The sequence below is a fragment of the Elephas maximus genome, chromosome 19 (genome assembly GCF_024166365.1).
Source record: "Elephas maximus indicus isolate mEleMax1 chromosome 19, mEleMax1 primary haplotype, whole genome shotgun sequence".
Classification (NCBI taxonomy): Eukaryota; Metazoa; Chordata; class Mammalia; order Proboscidea; family Elephantidae; genus Elephas; species Elephas maximus.
In genome coordinates this window covers 75541699-75558156 of record NC_064837.1, presented here as the reverse complement: position 1 = coordinate 75558156, position 16458 = coordinate 75541699, and the positions used below count along the sequence as shown (strand labels likewise).

At 43.0% G+C, this 16458-nt stretch overlaps 1 protein-coding gene across 1 annotated transcript in view; it reads right to left on the bottom strand.

Annotated features, from left to right (window-relative positions):
- BPNT2 (3'(2'), 5'-bisphosphate nucleotidase 2) overlaps positions 1-7292 on the bottom strand; it is a 35667-nt gene extending 28375 nt beyond the window's left edge. The window contains exon 1 of the mRNA XM_049860097.1: positions 6686-7292. Within this exon, the coding sequence (XP_049716054.1) occupies positions 6686-7069 (384 nt within the window). The 5' untranslated portion in view covers positions 7070-7292. The remainder of the gene's footprint in view (positions 1-6685) is intronic.
- Positions 7293-16458: the final 9166 nt, after the last annotated feature.

Below are 16458 nucleotides of genomic sequence, written 5' to 3'. Positions count from 1 at the left end.
AGAAGATTACCCTCGGTTATACGGGTGGGTCTCATCTACCCAGGTGAAACGCCTTAAGAGCAAACACTGAGGTCTCTCAGGAGAAATTCTGTCCCCAGACTGCAGTGTTACCTCCTGCCTCAGTTTCCAGCCTCTTGGCCTGCTCTACAGATTTCAAACAACACTGCAACATCAAATCTGGCCTGAGTTTCCAGTCTACAAGCCTACCCTGTGGATTTTGGACTTGCTAGGAAACCCTGGTGGCATAGTGGTTAAGTGCTACAGCTGCTAACCAAGAGGTCAGCAGTTCAAATCCACCAGGCGCTCCTTGGAAACTCTATCAGGCAGTTCTACTCTGTCCTGTAGGGTTGCTATGAGTCGGAATCGACTCGACAGCAGTGGGTTTGGTTTTTTTTTTTTTTTGGTTTAGCTCCCAAAATCACACGAACCAGCCAGTCATGAGCCAGTTCCTTAAGATAAATCCACATATATATATTACAGGGCACTCCCTCATCCCCAAGGAAACACCAATGTGAAAGCCAGAAACAGAAGAAGCATTTTGATATGTTTTCATATTGCCTAAAAATTTTCTCACGTTCTCTTGCATCCATCTTCTCTACAACCGTAACACCAATTCAGTACACATCATTTCTCACCTGTGAAATAATCCTCTTAACTGGTCTCTCTGTATCCACTTTGCCCCCTTCCAAAGTATCTCCAAGCACCTACTCTAAGCCCTTGCAATCATTCAAAACACTGCAGTTAAGACTTCTGTACTTCCTTCTTATAAACTAATGGCATTTAAAAAAACTTAGGCCAGTGCTTGGCATTTAAAAAAAAAAAAAACAAAAAACTGAGGACTAAATAAATGTTAGCTAGTAAAACAAGCTAAGAATAACTCTCCCAATGCCTGGATTCTGGTTCCCCTCCCTCACACGCCTTTACTGTAAGTCTCCCAACTGGTCTCTCTCATCTTCAAATGTACAAGCCCAAAGTTTCGCATACTGCAGGCCTCAAGAAAGTCAGCTAAATCTGGTTATTTTAGTACACTAGGATTAAGCTAAAGATTAGGCCCAAACTCTTCTGAGCTTGGCAACATGAAGGTGCTTCATACTCTAGCCCCTGCCTACCTTCTTCATCATGTCCATAGTAATTCTCCCATGTGCAACTTATTCAAACTTATGAGCTTATTAGAAATTACCATACTACCTCCTCTCTTGGGCCTGTTCTTTGAACTTGTTTTGTTTTTTTCTCTGCTACAATGTTTGTCTGTACACCAATTACCATCATCTAGGTGTTACAGAAAAGGAAACTGTGGCTGAAAAAAGTTAAATAACTGCCTAGGATCAACATGGGCAGGCAACTGGAAAAAATATCAAAGCAAGCATTCCATACTAGCACTTCTCGAACTTTTCCAGTGAGTACTCCTCTTGACAGACAAAAAGCTTTATCAACTCCTAATTCTCAGCCTGGACATTACTGACAAGTTGGGCCAGATGACTCTTTGTTATGTAGGCTGAGCTGCATACTGTAGGATGTCTACCCACTACCTGCTAGATGCTAATAGCACAGTTCCTCTCCCTCCAGGTGTGACAACCAAAAATGTGTCCAGACATTGCCATATGTCCCTTGGGAGACAAAATCACTCCAGATGAGTATTCTAAAGTGATTTCTGGTATATCTTCTACTTACAGGTGAACATTAGATAAGAGAGCCCAGGACTCAGACTCTAGACCTGGAAGTAGTAGGAAGAAGGAAAGCAGGGCTTTGAACCAGTTCTGCAGTTCAACCCCTGCTGAGAACTTGCATTTCTAACAAGTTCCCAGGGGATGCTAATGCTGCTGGTTAGAGACCAATTCTGAGAACCACAAGTACAGCAAAATTTATTATACATAAGAATCATCTGGGGATCTTGTTAATATGTAACTCTGATTTAGTGTATCTAGGGTGGAAATGCAAATTCTCAGCAGGGATTCCAACGGAACAAACCAGTTCAAAGCCACCAAAGCACTCCTGTTTCCTTTACGCAGGGCACGTGGCTTCTCAGAATTTACTGTCCATTAAGAAGTAAACTGGATGGGAGATGATTTAAGCCCCTTATCAAAAAAACTGAGGTAAGATTTCAAAAGTATCCAGACATTTAAGACTGTACTTCTGAGTGTTGGGGAAGGGAAAGAAAAGAGGAAGGAATCTAAAGCTGAGTCTCTTGTTTCTTCTAGGAGTGTAACATTTGGCCTCCAGTCTAACAATGTTGTTGCTGTTGTTAGGTGCCATCAGTTTGGTTCTGACTCATAGTGACCGCATGTTATAAGAGAACAAAACACTGCCCAATCCTGTGCCATCCTCACAATCATTATGTTTGAGCCCACTGTTGTGCCACTGTGTCAATCCATCTCGTTTAGTGTCTTACGCTTTTTCACTGACCTCCTCATGATGTTGCTTATTGGTCCAGTTGTGAAGATTTTTGTTTTATTTTGAAGTGTGACCCATACTGAAGGCTGTAGTCTTTGATTTTCATCAGTAAGTGCTTCAAGTCCTTTTCATTTTCAGCAAGCAAGGTTGTATCATCTGCAAATACGGATCTCTTTCAGTTGGTTGGCCAAGTAGCTATCTTCCAAATTTCTTGGCCTAGACAAGTGAGCACCTGCAGTGCTGCATCCGCTTTTTGAACCACCTCAGTTGATATTCTGACAATTTCTGGAGACTTGCTATTCACCAATGCTTTCACTGCAGCTTGAACTTCTTCCTTCAATACCATCAGTTCCTGATCATAGTCTACCTCCTGAAACAGCTGAACATTGACCCATTATTTTTGGTACAGTAACTCTTTGTGTACTCCTTCTATCCTCTTTTGATGCTTCCTGTGTCATTCAATATTTTGCCAGTAGAACCCTTCGACACTGCAACTCGAGTCTTGAATTTTTTCAGCTTGAGGAATGTCAAGCAATGATCTTCCCTTTTGGTTTTCTAATTCCAGGTCTTTGCACATTTCATAATACTTGGTCTTCTTGAGCCATCCTTTGAAACCTTTTGTTCAGCTCTTTTAGTGCATCATTTCTTTCTGTCATTCGCTTTAGCTACTCCAGATTCAACAGCAAGTTTAAGAGTCTTTTCTTACATCTATTTTGGTCTTTCTTTCCTGTATTTTCAATGACCTTTTGCTTTCTTCATGTATGATGTCCCTGATGTCATCCCACAACTGTCTGGTCTTCAGTCATTACAGTTTAATGCATCAACTATTCTTGGGATGGTGTCTGAATTCAGGTGGGATATATTCAAGGTTGTATTTTGGCTCTGCAGGCTTACTTTAATTTTCTTCAACTTCAACTTGAACTTACATGTGAGCAATTGTCTGACCCCGACCTTGTTTTGACTGATGATACAGAGCTTCACCATTGTCTCTTTCCACAGATGCTGTTGATTTGATTCCTGTGTTTTCCACTCAGCAACGTCAATGTGTACAGTTGCCACTTATGTTAAAAAAAGGTATCTGCAATGAAGGAGTCACTGGTCTTGCAAAATTCTATCATGCAATCTCCAGCATCGTTTCTTATCACCAAAACCATATTTACCAACTACTGATCCTTCTTCATTTCCAACTTTCTCATCCCAATCATCAGTAATTATCAATGCATCTTGCTTGCACATTTGATCAATTTCAGGGTCACACATGGTGAATGGGTTTCAGCAGAACTTCCAGACTAAGACAGAATAGGAAGAAAGACCTGACAATCTACTTCTAAAAAAATTGGCCACAGTGAAAACCTTATGAATAACAACAGAACGCTGATATAGTGCTGGAAGATGAGCCCCTCCGGTTGGAAGGCACTCAAAAGACGACTGCGGAAGAGCTGCCTCCTCAGACTCAACCTTGACGATGTGGATGGCGTAAAACTTTCAGGACCTTCATTTGCTGATGTGGCACTACTCAAAATGAGAAGAAACAGCTGCAAACATCTATTAATAACCAGAACGTGGAATGTATGAAGTGTGAATCTAAGAAAATTGGAAGTCGTCAAAAATGAAATGGAACACATTAAGATTGATATCCTAGACATTAGTGAGCTTAAACGGACTAGTACTGGGCATTTTGAATCAAACAATCATATGGTCTACTATGCCAGGAATGACAAATTGAAGAGGAATGACATCGTATTCATTGTCAAAAAGAACATTTGAAGATCTATCCTGAAGTACAATGCTGTCAGTGACAGGATAATATCCATATGCCTAAAAGGAAGACCAGATAATATGACTATTATTCAAATTTATGCACCAACCACTAACACCAAAGAAAAGGAAATTGAAAGATTTTCACCAACTTCTGCTGTCTTAGAGGTACAAAAAGAAGTAGCTCAACATGACCCCAACCCTACTTTGACACTAAATAGATGAATACAACCTCCTCTATTCCATCAATTACCAACCAACATAAACACTAAAAAGATGCCCATGCAAACATTCAGTCACAAGAAAACGCAAATTTTTTTTTTTATACTGAGACAGACTCTTCAACATCTGCAATTCCAAGAACTGAGTTTTTACGTTTAAAATGCAGCTCACGACCGTTGGCAGTTACTCCCTTAGCATTTGCTATTGAAGTGAAAAAACAAATACACTATTCTATGGAAGTTACCGAAGACAAAAGGTGTGAGGATGGGAGGGTGTAGGTTGCATGAGAATCTGTACATGTGCACACATACTTTTTTTAATATTTAAGAATATTTTTCTTTGCCCCTTTAAAAAAATTCAACTCTGCTTCCTATATTTTGCTATTATTGCTTCTAAGCACCTACAATTTAATGCTTTGCTATGAATTCATACTATAAGTTTTGTTTTAAGTAGTCTTCTACAGATCTAACTAAAAATGAAGTCAGATAGTTTATTTAAATATGGCATGGAGTGCCGTAAGTCTCAGATTTCCCATCTGTAAAGTGGGCATAAATAAATTTACTTATTAAAGTTGCTGTGAGGATCAAATGAAGTCCTGTGTGGCCACTATCTGGGCACCTAGTATATACTCAATAAATAGTTATTACTAGTACTCTTGAAGAGCCCTGTTGATGCAATGTTGAGCGCTCAGCTGCTAACAGAAAGGTTGGCAGTTCAAACCCACCAGCTGCTCTGTGGAAGAAAGACGTGGTAGTCTGCTTCCGTAAAAATTATAGCTTTGGAAACCCTATGGGGCAGTTCTGCTTTGTCCTACAGGGTCTCTATGAACTGGAATTGACTTGAGGGCATTTTTTTAGTGCTGTTGTAACTATCTAGCTCTCAAGTTTTCTAAAACTCCTGTTTCTTCCACAAAGTCATAGAGAAATATATGTGTGTGGCGTAGAAGAGTGCGAGCACATTTAACATACTAGATGAAAACACAAGGTGAGTATTATTTGTGATGACAAAGCAGAGTAGAGCAAAAGAAAAACTGAATATGTTCTGTGTTTTGTTTGAACAGACACTCGAAAAAAATTTTACTAATGTCAATTATGTCTGTTATTCAGCAGCCAGCCAATGTTCCTTCCTGCTAAAAAAAGGAAGAAAAAGAAAGGAAGAAAGAAAATCAGAGCAATAATCTATTAAATGGGAGGGAGTGTCACACAGGATATGTAATTCTAAAATGACAATACTCTACTATTCTTCCAAGAACAACACTAAAAGGTCAAATACCTTCCGACAAAGCCTGGGTTTAGATTTCTCTGTTCAGTTAATAAAATTCCACTGGAAACAATTTTTCTTCCCAGTAGCCAAAGTACTGTTAGGTGACTTAAGACATAACACTAAGAAGCTATTGCTAGAGTGCTAAGCTCTTCCTCTGGAATCGTAATAAATAAAAGCATAATTCAATTCGAAGGCAGCGCCACTTGTAATGATAAATTCAAAGAGTATTAATAACAAATCTAAAATGTCTGGATTCCCCTATGAAAAAGTCAACTCCTTTCCCAGAAAACATACTTAAAGGAAACACAAATGTTCTTCAATTCCTATTCTCTGGAGTAAATATGGATTAAAAAACCAAAAAAAAAAAACAAAACCCAGCGCCGTGGAGTCGTTTCGGACTCACAGCGACCCAGAGGACAGAGTAGAACTGCCCCCTAGAGTTTACCAGAAGTGCCTGGCGGATTCGAACTGCCAACCCTTTGGTTAGCAGCCGCAGCACTTAACCACTACACCACCAGGGTCTCCAAATATGGATACAAAGTGCTATATAAGGTGCTGGGAAATACACTTCCAACACGTCCACTAAGGGTCCCATTAAGAGGGTCCAGATAAGAATACAGTTAATTAACGAGCACCCCCCAAGTGCCCTGCACAGTCACAGCTCCGCAGCAAGACTTGTGCAGTTCTTGGCCTTTAGGTGGCCACTGGCAAGCCTGCCAAAAAAACGTGTACTTTACAGTCACGATCTTCCCAGTAATGAAATCATGGAAGGCCAGAGCAGGAGGGGCCTTGGGGCTCCTACTCCAACCTCTCCGTTTTACGGAAGCGGCTGAGGCACCGGGTCAAGCTGATCCTCTCGGCCCTCTGGAGGCAAGCCCACAACCTCACCCGGCTTTCCCACTGCCTGAATGACCTTAACCTCGGCCTCTCAATCTCCCCCCGTCTGCAAGGCGGGCACCAGACGACCGGCCTCGCGGGGCTGCGGCGAGGGCGAGCGCGGGGTCACGTCCGCCGGCTCGCCGCGCCCGCCCGCCCGGCCGCCCGCACCCACCTGCACGCTGGGGAAGGCGGTCTTGAGCAGGTAGAACATCTTGCGGTTGGACAGCACGTCGCCGCTGGTCATCTTATCGTCGGCTCCCTCCCGCGTCTTCCCCTTGGACTTCTCGTGGAGGGCGTTGCTCTCGCGGACGCGCCTCACCTCGTCGCCGCCGCGGGCGGCGGCCAGCACCGACACGGCCAGCAGCTCGCGCAGGTCCACCGTGCCCCCCTCGGCCGCAGGCGCCGGCCCTGCCGCGCCGCCCGGCTCGCCGCCCAGGCCGAAGAGGCTGAAGCGGCCGGCCAGGAAGCCCGAGTAGAGGTGGTAGAGCACGCCGAGCCCCAGCAGGCAGAACACGGCCACCCCGAGCGGGGACAGGCGGATGCCCATGGGGGCCATAGCGCCGCAGCCGGCGCTCGGGCGACCGCCCTTCACAGGCCTCCTCAGCCAGGCGTCGCGCGGACTACACCGGCGACCGCTCCCCGGCGCCCGCGCGCCCCATGGCTCCCTCCGGGGAAAGGCCGACTCCCGCCGCGAAGGCCCCGCCGCGGCTCTGCGCGCCCGACTTCCGCGGGCAGCGTGGCCCGTGTCTCAGCCGGCCAGCGGGTGGGACCTCCACGTTAGCCAACGGCAGCGAGGTGAAAGGGGAGCGTGGGTGTGTATCCGGGTTACGCGGGGGCGTGGCCAGGCCGCGGGCGGCGGGCATGCCCCTCCCCCTGGAGGCGTGGCCGTGGCCGCCCGGCCAGCGCGTCCTGGGGGCGGGCAGTGCAGCTCTCCGGGAGGCACTGGCCACGCCGGTTGATTTCATCTGGGTTTGAGGTTTGGGGTTTTCGAAGCACTGCCCGACGTGGCGTAGCTGCTTTCCATGCAGGAAAGGATACTGAGGGTCTTGTATATACTCAGATCTGCCTTTGAACGACAATCTGTGGCTGAAATAAAGCCCCACTGACAGTGTAGTCTTCTCCTCACTCTCTCATTATTCAGGGACGGAGGGAAACATTAGTAGATTTAAAGGAGTGATTTGTGAGCTCTTTACTCCGGCGCCCACGGCGGCGCCGTGTGTAGACAGAGGATATTACATCGCCTCTCTGAGCAGTTCTGTCAAGGCGGGGCAGCAGGGTAGTGAGGAGAAATTTTACTTGGTTCTTTATTTTGTGGGCATCTCCTGTCTTCATCTGAACGCTTATGCGTATATATTTGTGTGTATAAAAATTTTCCTTTTACCTCCACCAGTCAGAATAAACCATCCTCTAAGCAGCTGAAAAGCATGCCTTAATCCTGGGCTTTCATAATGAAAGAAAACACAACTGGCTTCTCACTTCCGAGGATACCTTACCTCTGCCATCTTCCCAAAGGGTGGGGTGGGAAGAAAATTGCCTGAGAGAGTCCACTTGACATACGGGTGGTTCCGGGATGGTCAGCCTATGTAGAAAATGTAACCCTTGAATCAATACCCATAACTCATTGCCATGGAGTTGATTCCAACTCATAGGGACCCTATAGGACAGAGAAGAATTGGGTTTCTAAGGCTGTAAATCTTTACAGAAGCAGACTGTCACATCTTTCTCCCCTGATTCAATACAGGCACTCCAAATACACTATGCAGAAGCGTTAACTGGTCTTAGCAATAATAGTGAATGCATACTCATTACATTTTGATAGGTGTGATAACAAGCATTAATGTTTACCTTTGGTCTTAAAAGTAAATATTAAGATGTGGTATCATTTTAAATGTTAGAATATTTATACAAAAGCAACTTAAATGAAGCTTACATTAATGTTCAAAAGCAAAAGTCATTGGTTTTACCAAAAAAAAAAAAAAAAATCCATTGTCATCAAGTCCATGCCAACTCATAGCAACCCTTTAGGACAGAGTAGAACTGCCCCATAGGGTTTCTAGGAGCAGCTGGTGGATTTGAACTGTTGACCTTTTCGTTAGCAGCTGTAGCTCTTTCCACTACCAAGTGGGCTTTAATCTTAACTGTCCTAAATAAAGGTAAGTTTGGTTTTTTTAAAGGTAAGTACACAGAGTGAATTGTGAGGCCTCATTGCTAAACAGTCATAAAGAGATAGCCTGACCTTTACAGCTTCCTTACAGTTGAAGACATTTCTGGAATTTGCATATGGTTGCACAGATACAATGAACAAGGGCTATTAATTGCCTGGTTTCCCTGCCGGTTACCTGTAAGTAGTTTAAACATAATTACAGCACAAAATCAAGTACAAATACAGATCAATGAAAGTACAGTCCCTGGGTGTTGACAGCACCAGATCTCAAAGAACTGGCACTGTTGTTCTTGTCAGGTTTTGGAAACAACTTCCCAAATAAGCAAAGCTGCTTTCAACAGAAATTTGAAAGTGAAGATCCCAGATTAATTATGGTTACCCAACCCAGGGAGGTATAAAGATAAAGATCAGAGTTGAAACAGAAAAGTTTAAATTCATGGGAACCACCTCAAGCTGCACTATGAACTGGACAAAAAAAATGAGTTGGGTAATAATCATGGAAAGAAATATTAAAAATGTCACTGGGAAGTCTGGCTGAAGTTTATGAAAATAAACTGAACATCGTTTTCCAAGGATATTGGAAAAGAATACAAGACCATGTTTACTGTGGCACCATACGAAGCTCAGCAAGGCTGCTAAAATATACTAAAAACTAAATACTAAAAACTCTGGAGAATTTACACTGCTGGAATGGAATATAAAAATTGAGGGAAGAAATGTCCACGCAAGTGAAAAACATGAGAGTGAGTCTAAAGATCATAACTCTAGGAGGTGCTCTAGTCCTCACGTGATAGAAAGAATGAAGCAGTAATAGATATGGACTCCATTTAATCATTAAGAGAAACGTTATGAGAAGAGGAAAACATTTAACTAAATGCCTGGGGGACAGGGATGTTGTGTCTCAGGAAATCCTTCAAAGGAATTTGATTGAAAGAAACTTGCTTTTTCAGTATCAAACTGTTAGAAGCTCCAAAAAATGAAAATTGTATGAAATTAAATATAAAATAGTATTGTGAATTTGAGGCAAACTGGTCTTTCAAAAATTACCTTTTCTCTAGGTGTTGAAGAAGATGAGGACTGCCATATATATATATATATATATATTTTGGTATGAATACTGATAGCAACAAGAATTGACATACAGTAGAAATTTTTCTAACCAGCTTCCACTTCACTGGCTTGCCAGACCCATGACAGTCACAATTTCCACATTTTCAAAATCACTTTTGGTCTACGTACCAGGCTTTAGTCTTGTCCCCATTGAGATTTCTCTATGTCCTTAACTTGACAGCACTGGGGGCTTAAGTTAAAATCAAAACAAAATATTAAAATTAAAAGATAATCACACAAAGGAGGATATATTTTTAAAAACAAAACTTTTTCAGAGATGACTGAGAATACTTATAACTTCCTGTAACTTTAAAGAAAAGTTGAACCATGAAAATAAGAAACTTTTTCAAATATCATGGTGTTTCGTGTATATGTTTGGCATGTCCACAACTGACCCGAAAAGGGCCAGTAACAAAGCCAGCTCTTTCAATAGCAAAACCAGCTCCCAAATTTATTTCTTCAACTTAGTCGTAAAACAAATAGAAAATATCTGTTTCTGCAGTGTCAACCTACTAATACTGTATTACGCTGCAAGGTGTCTTCCTGAATGACCTTTCCTTTTAGCAGAATTAAGCCTTCTACTTATCTGTCTTCCTCCACAGCCTCATTGAGACAGAGAGAGCCTCCTGCCTGTCCTTCAGGCTTTCATAGTTAAAAAAAAACGAGACACACCCAGATTGCTCTAGGTGATAGGGGGTTATATAAGAATATCTGCAGTAATGAGGGACTCCAGGAACATACTCAGCAACTATCAAACCACTCTGTGCCTCAGTGCTTCTGAAACTATTCAGCAGATCACGAAGACCTTGTAAGCATGACTCACGGTCATGTAGAATACAAAAGTGGCTCAGGTAACTCACTTTTGCTTCTGTGTATCGTGTTTATCCCAGCACACAGAGCTCTGCTTGGCTCACTGGTATGGGCAATGCTTCATGCCATGTTACCTGTGATGTTGGAGTCCCCTCTTATACCAACATGGGTGTCTTTGGCTCTGGTCAAGTCATTTCAGCCATGGTAGCAGGGTTAGCTTCACTTGACATCTGCACTCATGGCAAAAGCCATAGCAAATCTCAGAAGACTAGCCTGATTGTCGTAGTGGTTCCCTGACTCTATTCATCAAATTGAACACTTGAAATTGGTGAATTTTATTGCATATAAATTATACCCGCTGCTCACTTATCAACATGGTTCGGTTCTAAAGACCAGGTCATTATGCTAAAACTGGCATTATGCAAAAATGGAGGATGACCACATCAGATCACAAAATGGGGGTTGACTACATATTACATAACTGCCAAATTACATCGTTACTTAACTGCCAAACCACTGAGATCATGGCCCAGCCAAGTTGACACATAACCTTAACCATCGCAGCCAGTGTTATTCTCACCTCATACCTTGGCATTTATTACTGCCAGATGTATGTTGTTGTTGTGTAAAATAGTTGGTTAGTAGAGTTTTTACTATTACTGTAAATGTGAAATATCAGATAATGAGATAGCCGATAAGTGAGGAGTAGGTGTACACCTCAATAAAGCTGATTTTTAAAAAGAAAAAGTGAGGGAAGGAGGAAGGAAGGAACCAAAGGAAGACACAGCTCTTCATGTGATCTTAATAGAATTCTTTGGAGACAATATGAGATAGTGGGGTGGAGCTGACGTCCACATACCTGCCAAGATCATGCTATAACTGCATGTCCCAACAAGTTTGTCTTGTGTCTTAAGCAAGTAAGAAATGCCTTCTTTTCTTCTCTAGCAAGATCTTCAAGCTCATTCTACCCACTGACTTGCGAAGGTAGAAATAAATACAAAATAAACAGGGAGACAAGACAACCTTTCCAGGAGGGAAAACCGGAATGCATATGACTAGTGTCAGGTGGCTGTGGTGGGTGGGGAGTCCCTGGGGAAGATCTGAAAGTGGCTGCCATATGCAGAAGGTAGGGACAGACCAAAGAAAGAGGCAGACCACTCCATGTTGAATAAGTGGTCTAAGATTTATTATGGGGAAAACTTAACATACAAAGCGAGGTCCTGGTGGCAGCAGGACAGGTCTATCTCCGTGCCCCAAGCTCGAGAGATTACACAGAGTTGCTAATGTGGGTTTGTCACACAGCCCTCGAGTCTAACATATCTAGATGTTATCATTTGGATCCAGTCTCCTTTAAGGATGTTGTATTTCTTGCATCGAGGATATTATATTTATTGGTCTCCTACTCATTTTCAGGAATGGGATTTTTGTCAGGATTGTGGTCAGCTTCAGGCCTGGAGGCAGCTCACAGATCCAGGATTGGTCACATCCTCATTTGTCCTCCCAACAACTAGGAAACGGGTGAGATGATGTTCCTTCCTGAGTGAGTACAGATCATGAACATCAACACGGTTGCCAATTTGGCTGGACTTGTGACCCAAGGCCCCTCAAATACTGGCCTGGATGGGAAGAACTAGGGAAGCATTTAGTAAGTGAAGCCACATGTTAACATCAATCCCAGAAGAACTGGTGCACACTGATACGGCAAAATAGAAATGCGCACTGAAGAGTTTAGAAAGGAGCTCTGGGGCTTCCTAATTGGAGCGCTTCACGCTGACATCAGCCCATACTTCCATGTCCAGGAAAGGGCTCCCAAGACTGAGACTAAAGAGGGAACAAAGATTCAAAAGAAAAGTTTTTTTTCTTTCTTCCCCAGCATAAGTGTTTTTATCATGGCTATTTTTTCGGTAGCTGGAGCTGTGTCACTCTGGCTCTATGCCCTCCCTGCCGTTCCCTGACTAGCCCAATCTAAGGGCATTCACACCCAGGAAGCTGTCCCACTTCCCACGCTAGCCTACTCCCACCATTCTGTTCTCTGAATTTGTACTGCACTCATCCTCTTGACTAATCAATTTAGCTCTTAATTATCTTCCTAATTATGTGTGCATAGTATTCATAACACCCCACCAACTGATCTAGTCTGATGCAATCAGAGAAACACAGTCTAGAACCCAAAATTTGTTTCCCTCAAATTCACATTCTTTACTTGCACATGCTTGTGTGTCTCATCCACTTTTCTCTTCCACCCATCTTCCTCAGACACTGGGCACATGTCGGCTTCCCCCACGGCCGAGGAAGGCTGCCTGCATCCCTGCAAAGCTATCTTACAGGGGACGGGGAGGCTGCCTCCTGCTCCTCTTCCTCACATCCTCTCCCCTCCAAATCTCCTGGCTTAGACCTCTGGACCCCTGTCCTTTGAGTTGTTGAGGAATGGTTGAAGATGGTCAGGGGTGACATCGCCTGCCCCTCCAGGGGGTTCTAGCCTGGGAGACTGCCCCAGGTACCTGTCTCTACTTTCAGGTGCCTGGTCTGCCCAGCCCAAACAGGCCAGGCTGGAGGGCAAAGTCTGCTGTTGACTTAACTCGTGTTTTAAATTAAAACTCTTTGTATAAGTCACAGGGATTATTTGTTCTCAGGGACATGTAATCTTGTCTTCCTTTTTACTTCCTCAGTACCTGGCGCAGACCTAGTCACATATAATTGTTCATAGATTAGTTTATACACTGTGCCTGAAAAAAAAAAAAAAAAGAGGGGGAAAATGCCAATTGCATTAATCCTCTGCAACAGGACATAAGACCTACGTTTCTCATTGTTTTATAGTTTGGGGTGACCTACCAAGCTAAGGAAGTTGGTCTGAAGGGCCCACACATTCTCAAGGAGGGACTGCGTCTGCCCTTCTACCCAGGACTGCTGTTGGTCCCAACCAGCCTGAGCCAGGCGCACCCTGCAATTATAGAGAGATGAGGAGCTTGACTGGGGAGATTGGGGAGCAGAGTTTCTTTAGAGTGAATTGCTGAATGCTGTGCTTACCACCACCAAACCCCCATCTCAACCTCAAAAAGAATGAGAGGGACTTGAGTGAAACCATGGGGAAAAAAGATAGTGCACCCTAGAGTTTGAGGTCGCAGAGACTAGAAAAGTCTAAAGGTGAGAGGCTGGTGGAGACCCTGGGAGAGAGAGGCATGCCTGGGCATGGTCCTGGTTGTGGAGGTTGGTGAGGCAAAATTGCTAAGTTCTGCCCTGGACCAAGTGGATGCTAGACAAAGTGGCCAGGCTGAAATGACATTCCTGAAATGACAGTGTCCAGAGACCTGCCAGCTTGCCCAGGCAGGGTGACTCTGACAGAGAGCCTCTGTGAAGTACCACTTCCAAGCCAGGCTCTTAGTATTCTAGAGAGCTACCAGGGAGACTGTTTTTACTGACTCCAAGGTAAAGGGTGTTATACCTGGAATCCATTTCACTACAACAATTAACATCTAACAGCTGAGCCTTGTGCTAAATTCTTTACATCAATTATCTCATTTAATATTACAGTAAACCCAACTTTTACTTTACAATTCCAGATGAGAATTTTGAGACTCCGAGAGACTAAATAACTTGGCCAAGTTCTTAATTCTAGAAAGTAGCAAGGCTGGAATTTGTGCCAAAGTCTGCCTGCCCCCAGCACAGATGCTCTTACCTGCCTCCACACACTGTCTCTTCGCAGAAGAAAGTGTGAAAAGCAAAATGCCTTATATTTCTGAGAAATTCTTTCAGTCCTTAAATACGTATAACTGGTTGCCTTCAAGTCAGTTCCAACTCATAATGACCTTACAGGACAGAGTAGAGCTGCCCCATAGGGTTTCCAAGGAGTGGCTGGTGGATTCAAACTGCCAGTCTTTTGGTTAGTAGTCTGAGCTCTTAACCACTGTGCCAGCAGGGCTCCAAATACATATATATACAAAAAAAAAGAAAGGAAACCCTAGTGGCAAAGCGGTTAAGAGCTGCAGCTGCCAACCAAAAGGTCGGCAGTTTGAATCCACCAGTCTCTCCCTGAAAACCATATGAGGCAGTTCTACTCTATGCTGTACAGTCTCTGTGAGTTAGAATCAACTCCATAGCAATGGTTTTTTTTTTTTTTTTTTTATACACGTATATGGAAACCCTGGTGGTGTAGTGGTTAAGTGCTACGGCTGCTAACCAAAGGGTCGGCAGTTCAAATCCACCAGGCACTCCTTGGAAACTCTATGGGGTGGTTCTACTCTGTTCTATAGGGTCACTATGAGTCGGCTATGACTCAACTGCACTGGGTTTGGTTTTTTTTTGGTTATAAGTGTGTATATGTATATATATATATACACATACATATGTATATATATAGTCTAATTAAGTGGACAAAGATCTTAATAGAATATTTTTTAATATATATATATTTTTTTCAGAAGCAATCTTCTTAATGAAATGTTTGTGAAGGTTGAGAATTAAGAATTCTGAATCTCAGGGTTGGTGGTCCAGATCACAATGTATTTTAGCATTAAGATGTCAGCATTCTGTATTGTGACTAAAATGCCTATCAATGGGACAAGTGTGAAGAGATATGGTGGAGGGATAGGGGCCAAGACATCTACCTTTATAAATAAGTAAAAGATGATGACAGATCCATTGTGAGATCATGTCCCTCCACAAGCACAAAACATCTCCAGAGCATGAGAGGATCTGGGAGTAGAATGTTTAATAAGGGTAGAGCTTTCTAAGGCCAGCTATTGGAGTAGCCGGGAAAGATACAGGAGCATAGCTCCCACGGCCAACACAAAGGCTTCTGCTTATAGCTACTCCGATCTCCTGGACTTGACAGCAATGGATTTGGTTTCATTTTACAGTGCAATGGATCCAACTTTATTTTTCTTAACATGACTATCCAGTTACTCCAACATCACCTGTTAAGAAGTTCATCTTCTTAACATGACATCTTTATCACATGCTAAATTCCCATATGCCACTGAATCTATTTCTAGATTTTATGTTTGTCTATTCATCCTCTGACACTATAGAGTTGTAGTTATGTTGTTGTTGTTAGGTGCCTTCGAATCAGTTCCAACTCATAGTGACCCTATGTACAACAGTTCCAACTCATGGTGACACTATGTACAACAGAACGAAACACTGTCCAGTCCTGCGCCATCCTCACAATCCTTGTTATGCTTGAGACCATTGTTGCAGCCACTGTGTCAATCTATTTTGTTGAGAGTCTTCCTCTTTTTCGCTGACCCTCTACTTTACCATGGATAATGTCCTTCTCCAGGGACTGATCCCTCCTGGTAGCATATCCAAAGTATGTGAGACATAGTCTCAACATCCTTGCTTCTAAGGAGCATTCTGGTTATACTTTTTCCAAGACAGATTTGTTCATTGTTTTGGCAGCCCTCCAATCCTGATACCCTGTTCTTCTCAGCATACAGACTTAATGTGTATGGTGAAAGGACACAACCCTGACACACACCTTTCCTAATTTTAAACATGCAGCATCCCCTTGTTCTGTTCAAACAACTGCCTCTTGATCCATGTACAAGTTCCTCATGAACACAATTAAGTGTTCTGGAATTCTCATTCTTTACAATGCTATACATATTTTATTATGATCTACACGGTCAAATGCCTTTGTATAGTCAATAAAACACAGGTAAACATCTTTCTGGTATCCTCTGTTTTCAGCCAGGATCCATCTGACATCAGCAATGATATCCCTGGTTCCACATCCTCTTCTGAATCCAGCTTGAATTTTTGGCAGTTTCTTGTCGATATACTGCTACAGCTGCTTTTGAATGATCTTCAGCAAAATTTTACTTGTGTGTGATATTAATGATATTGTTCAATAATTTCTGAAT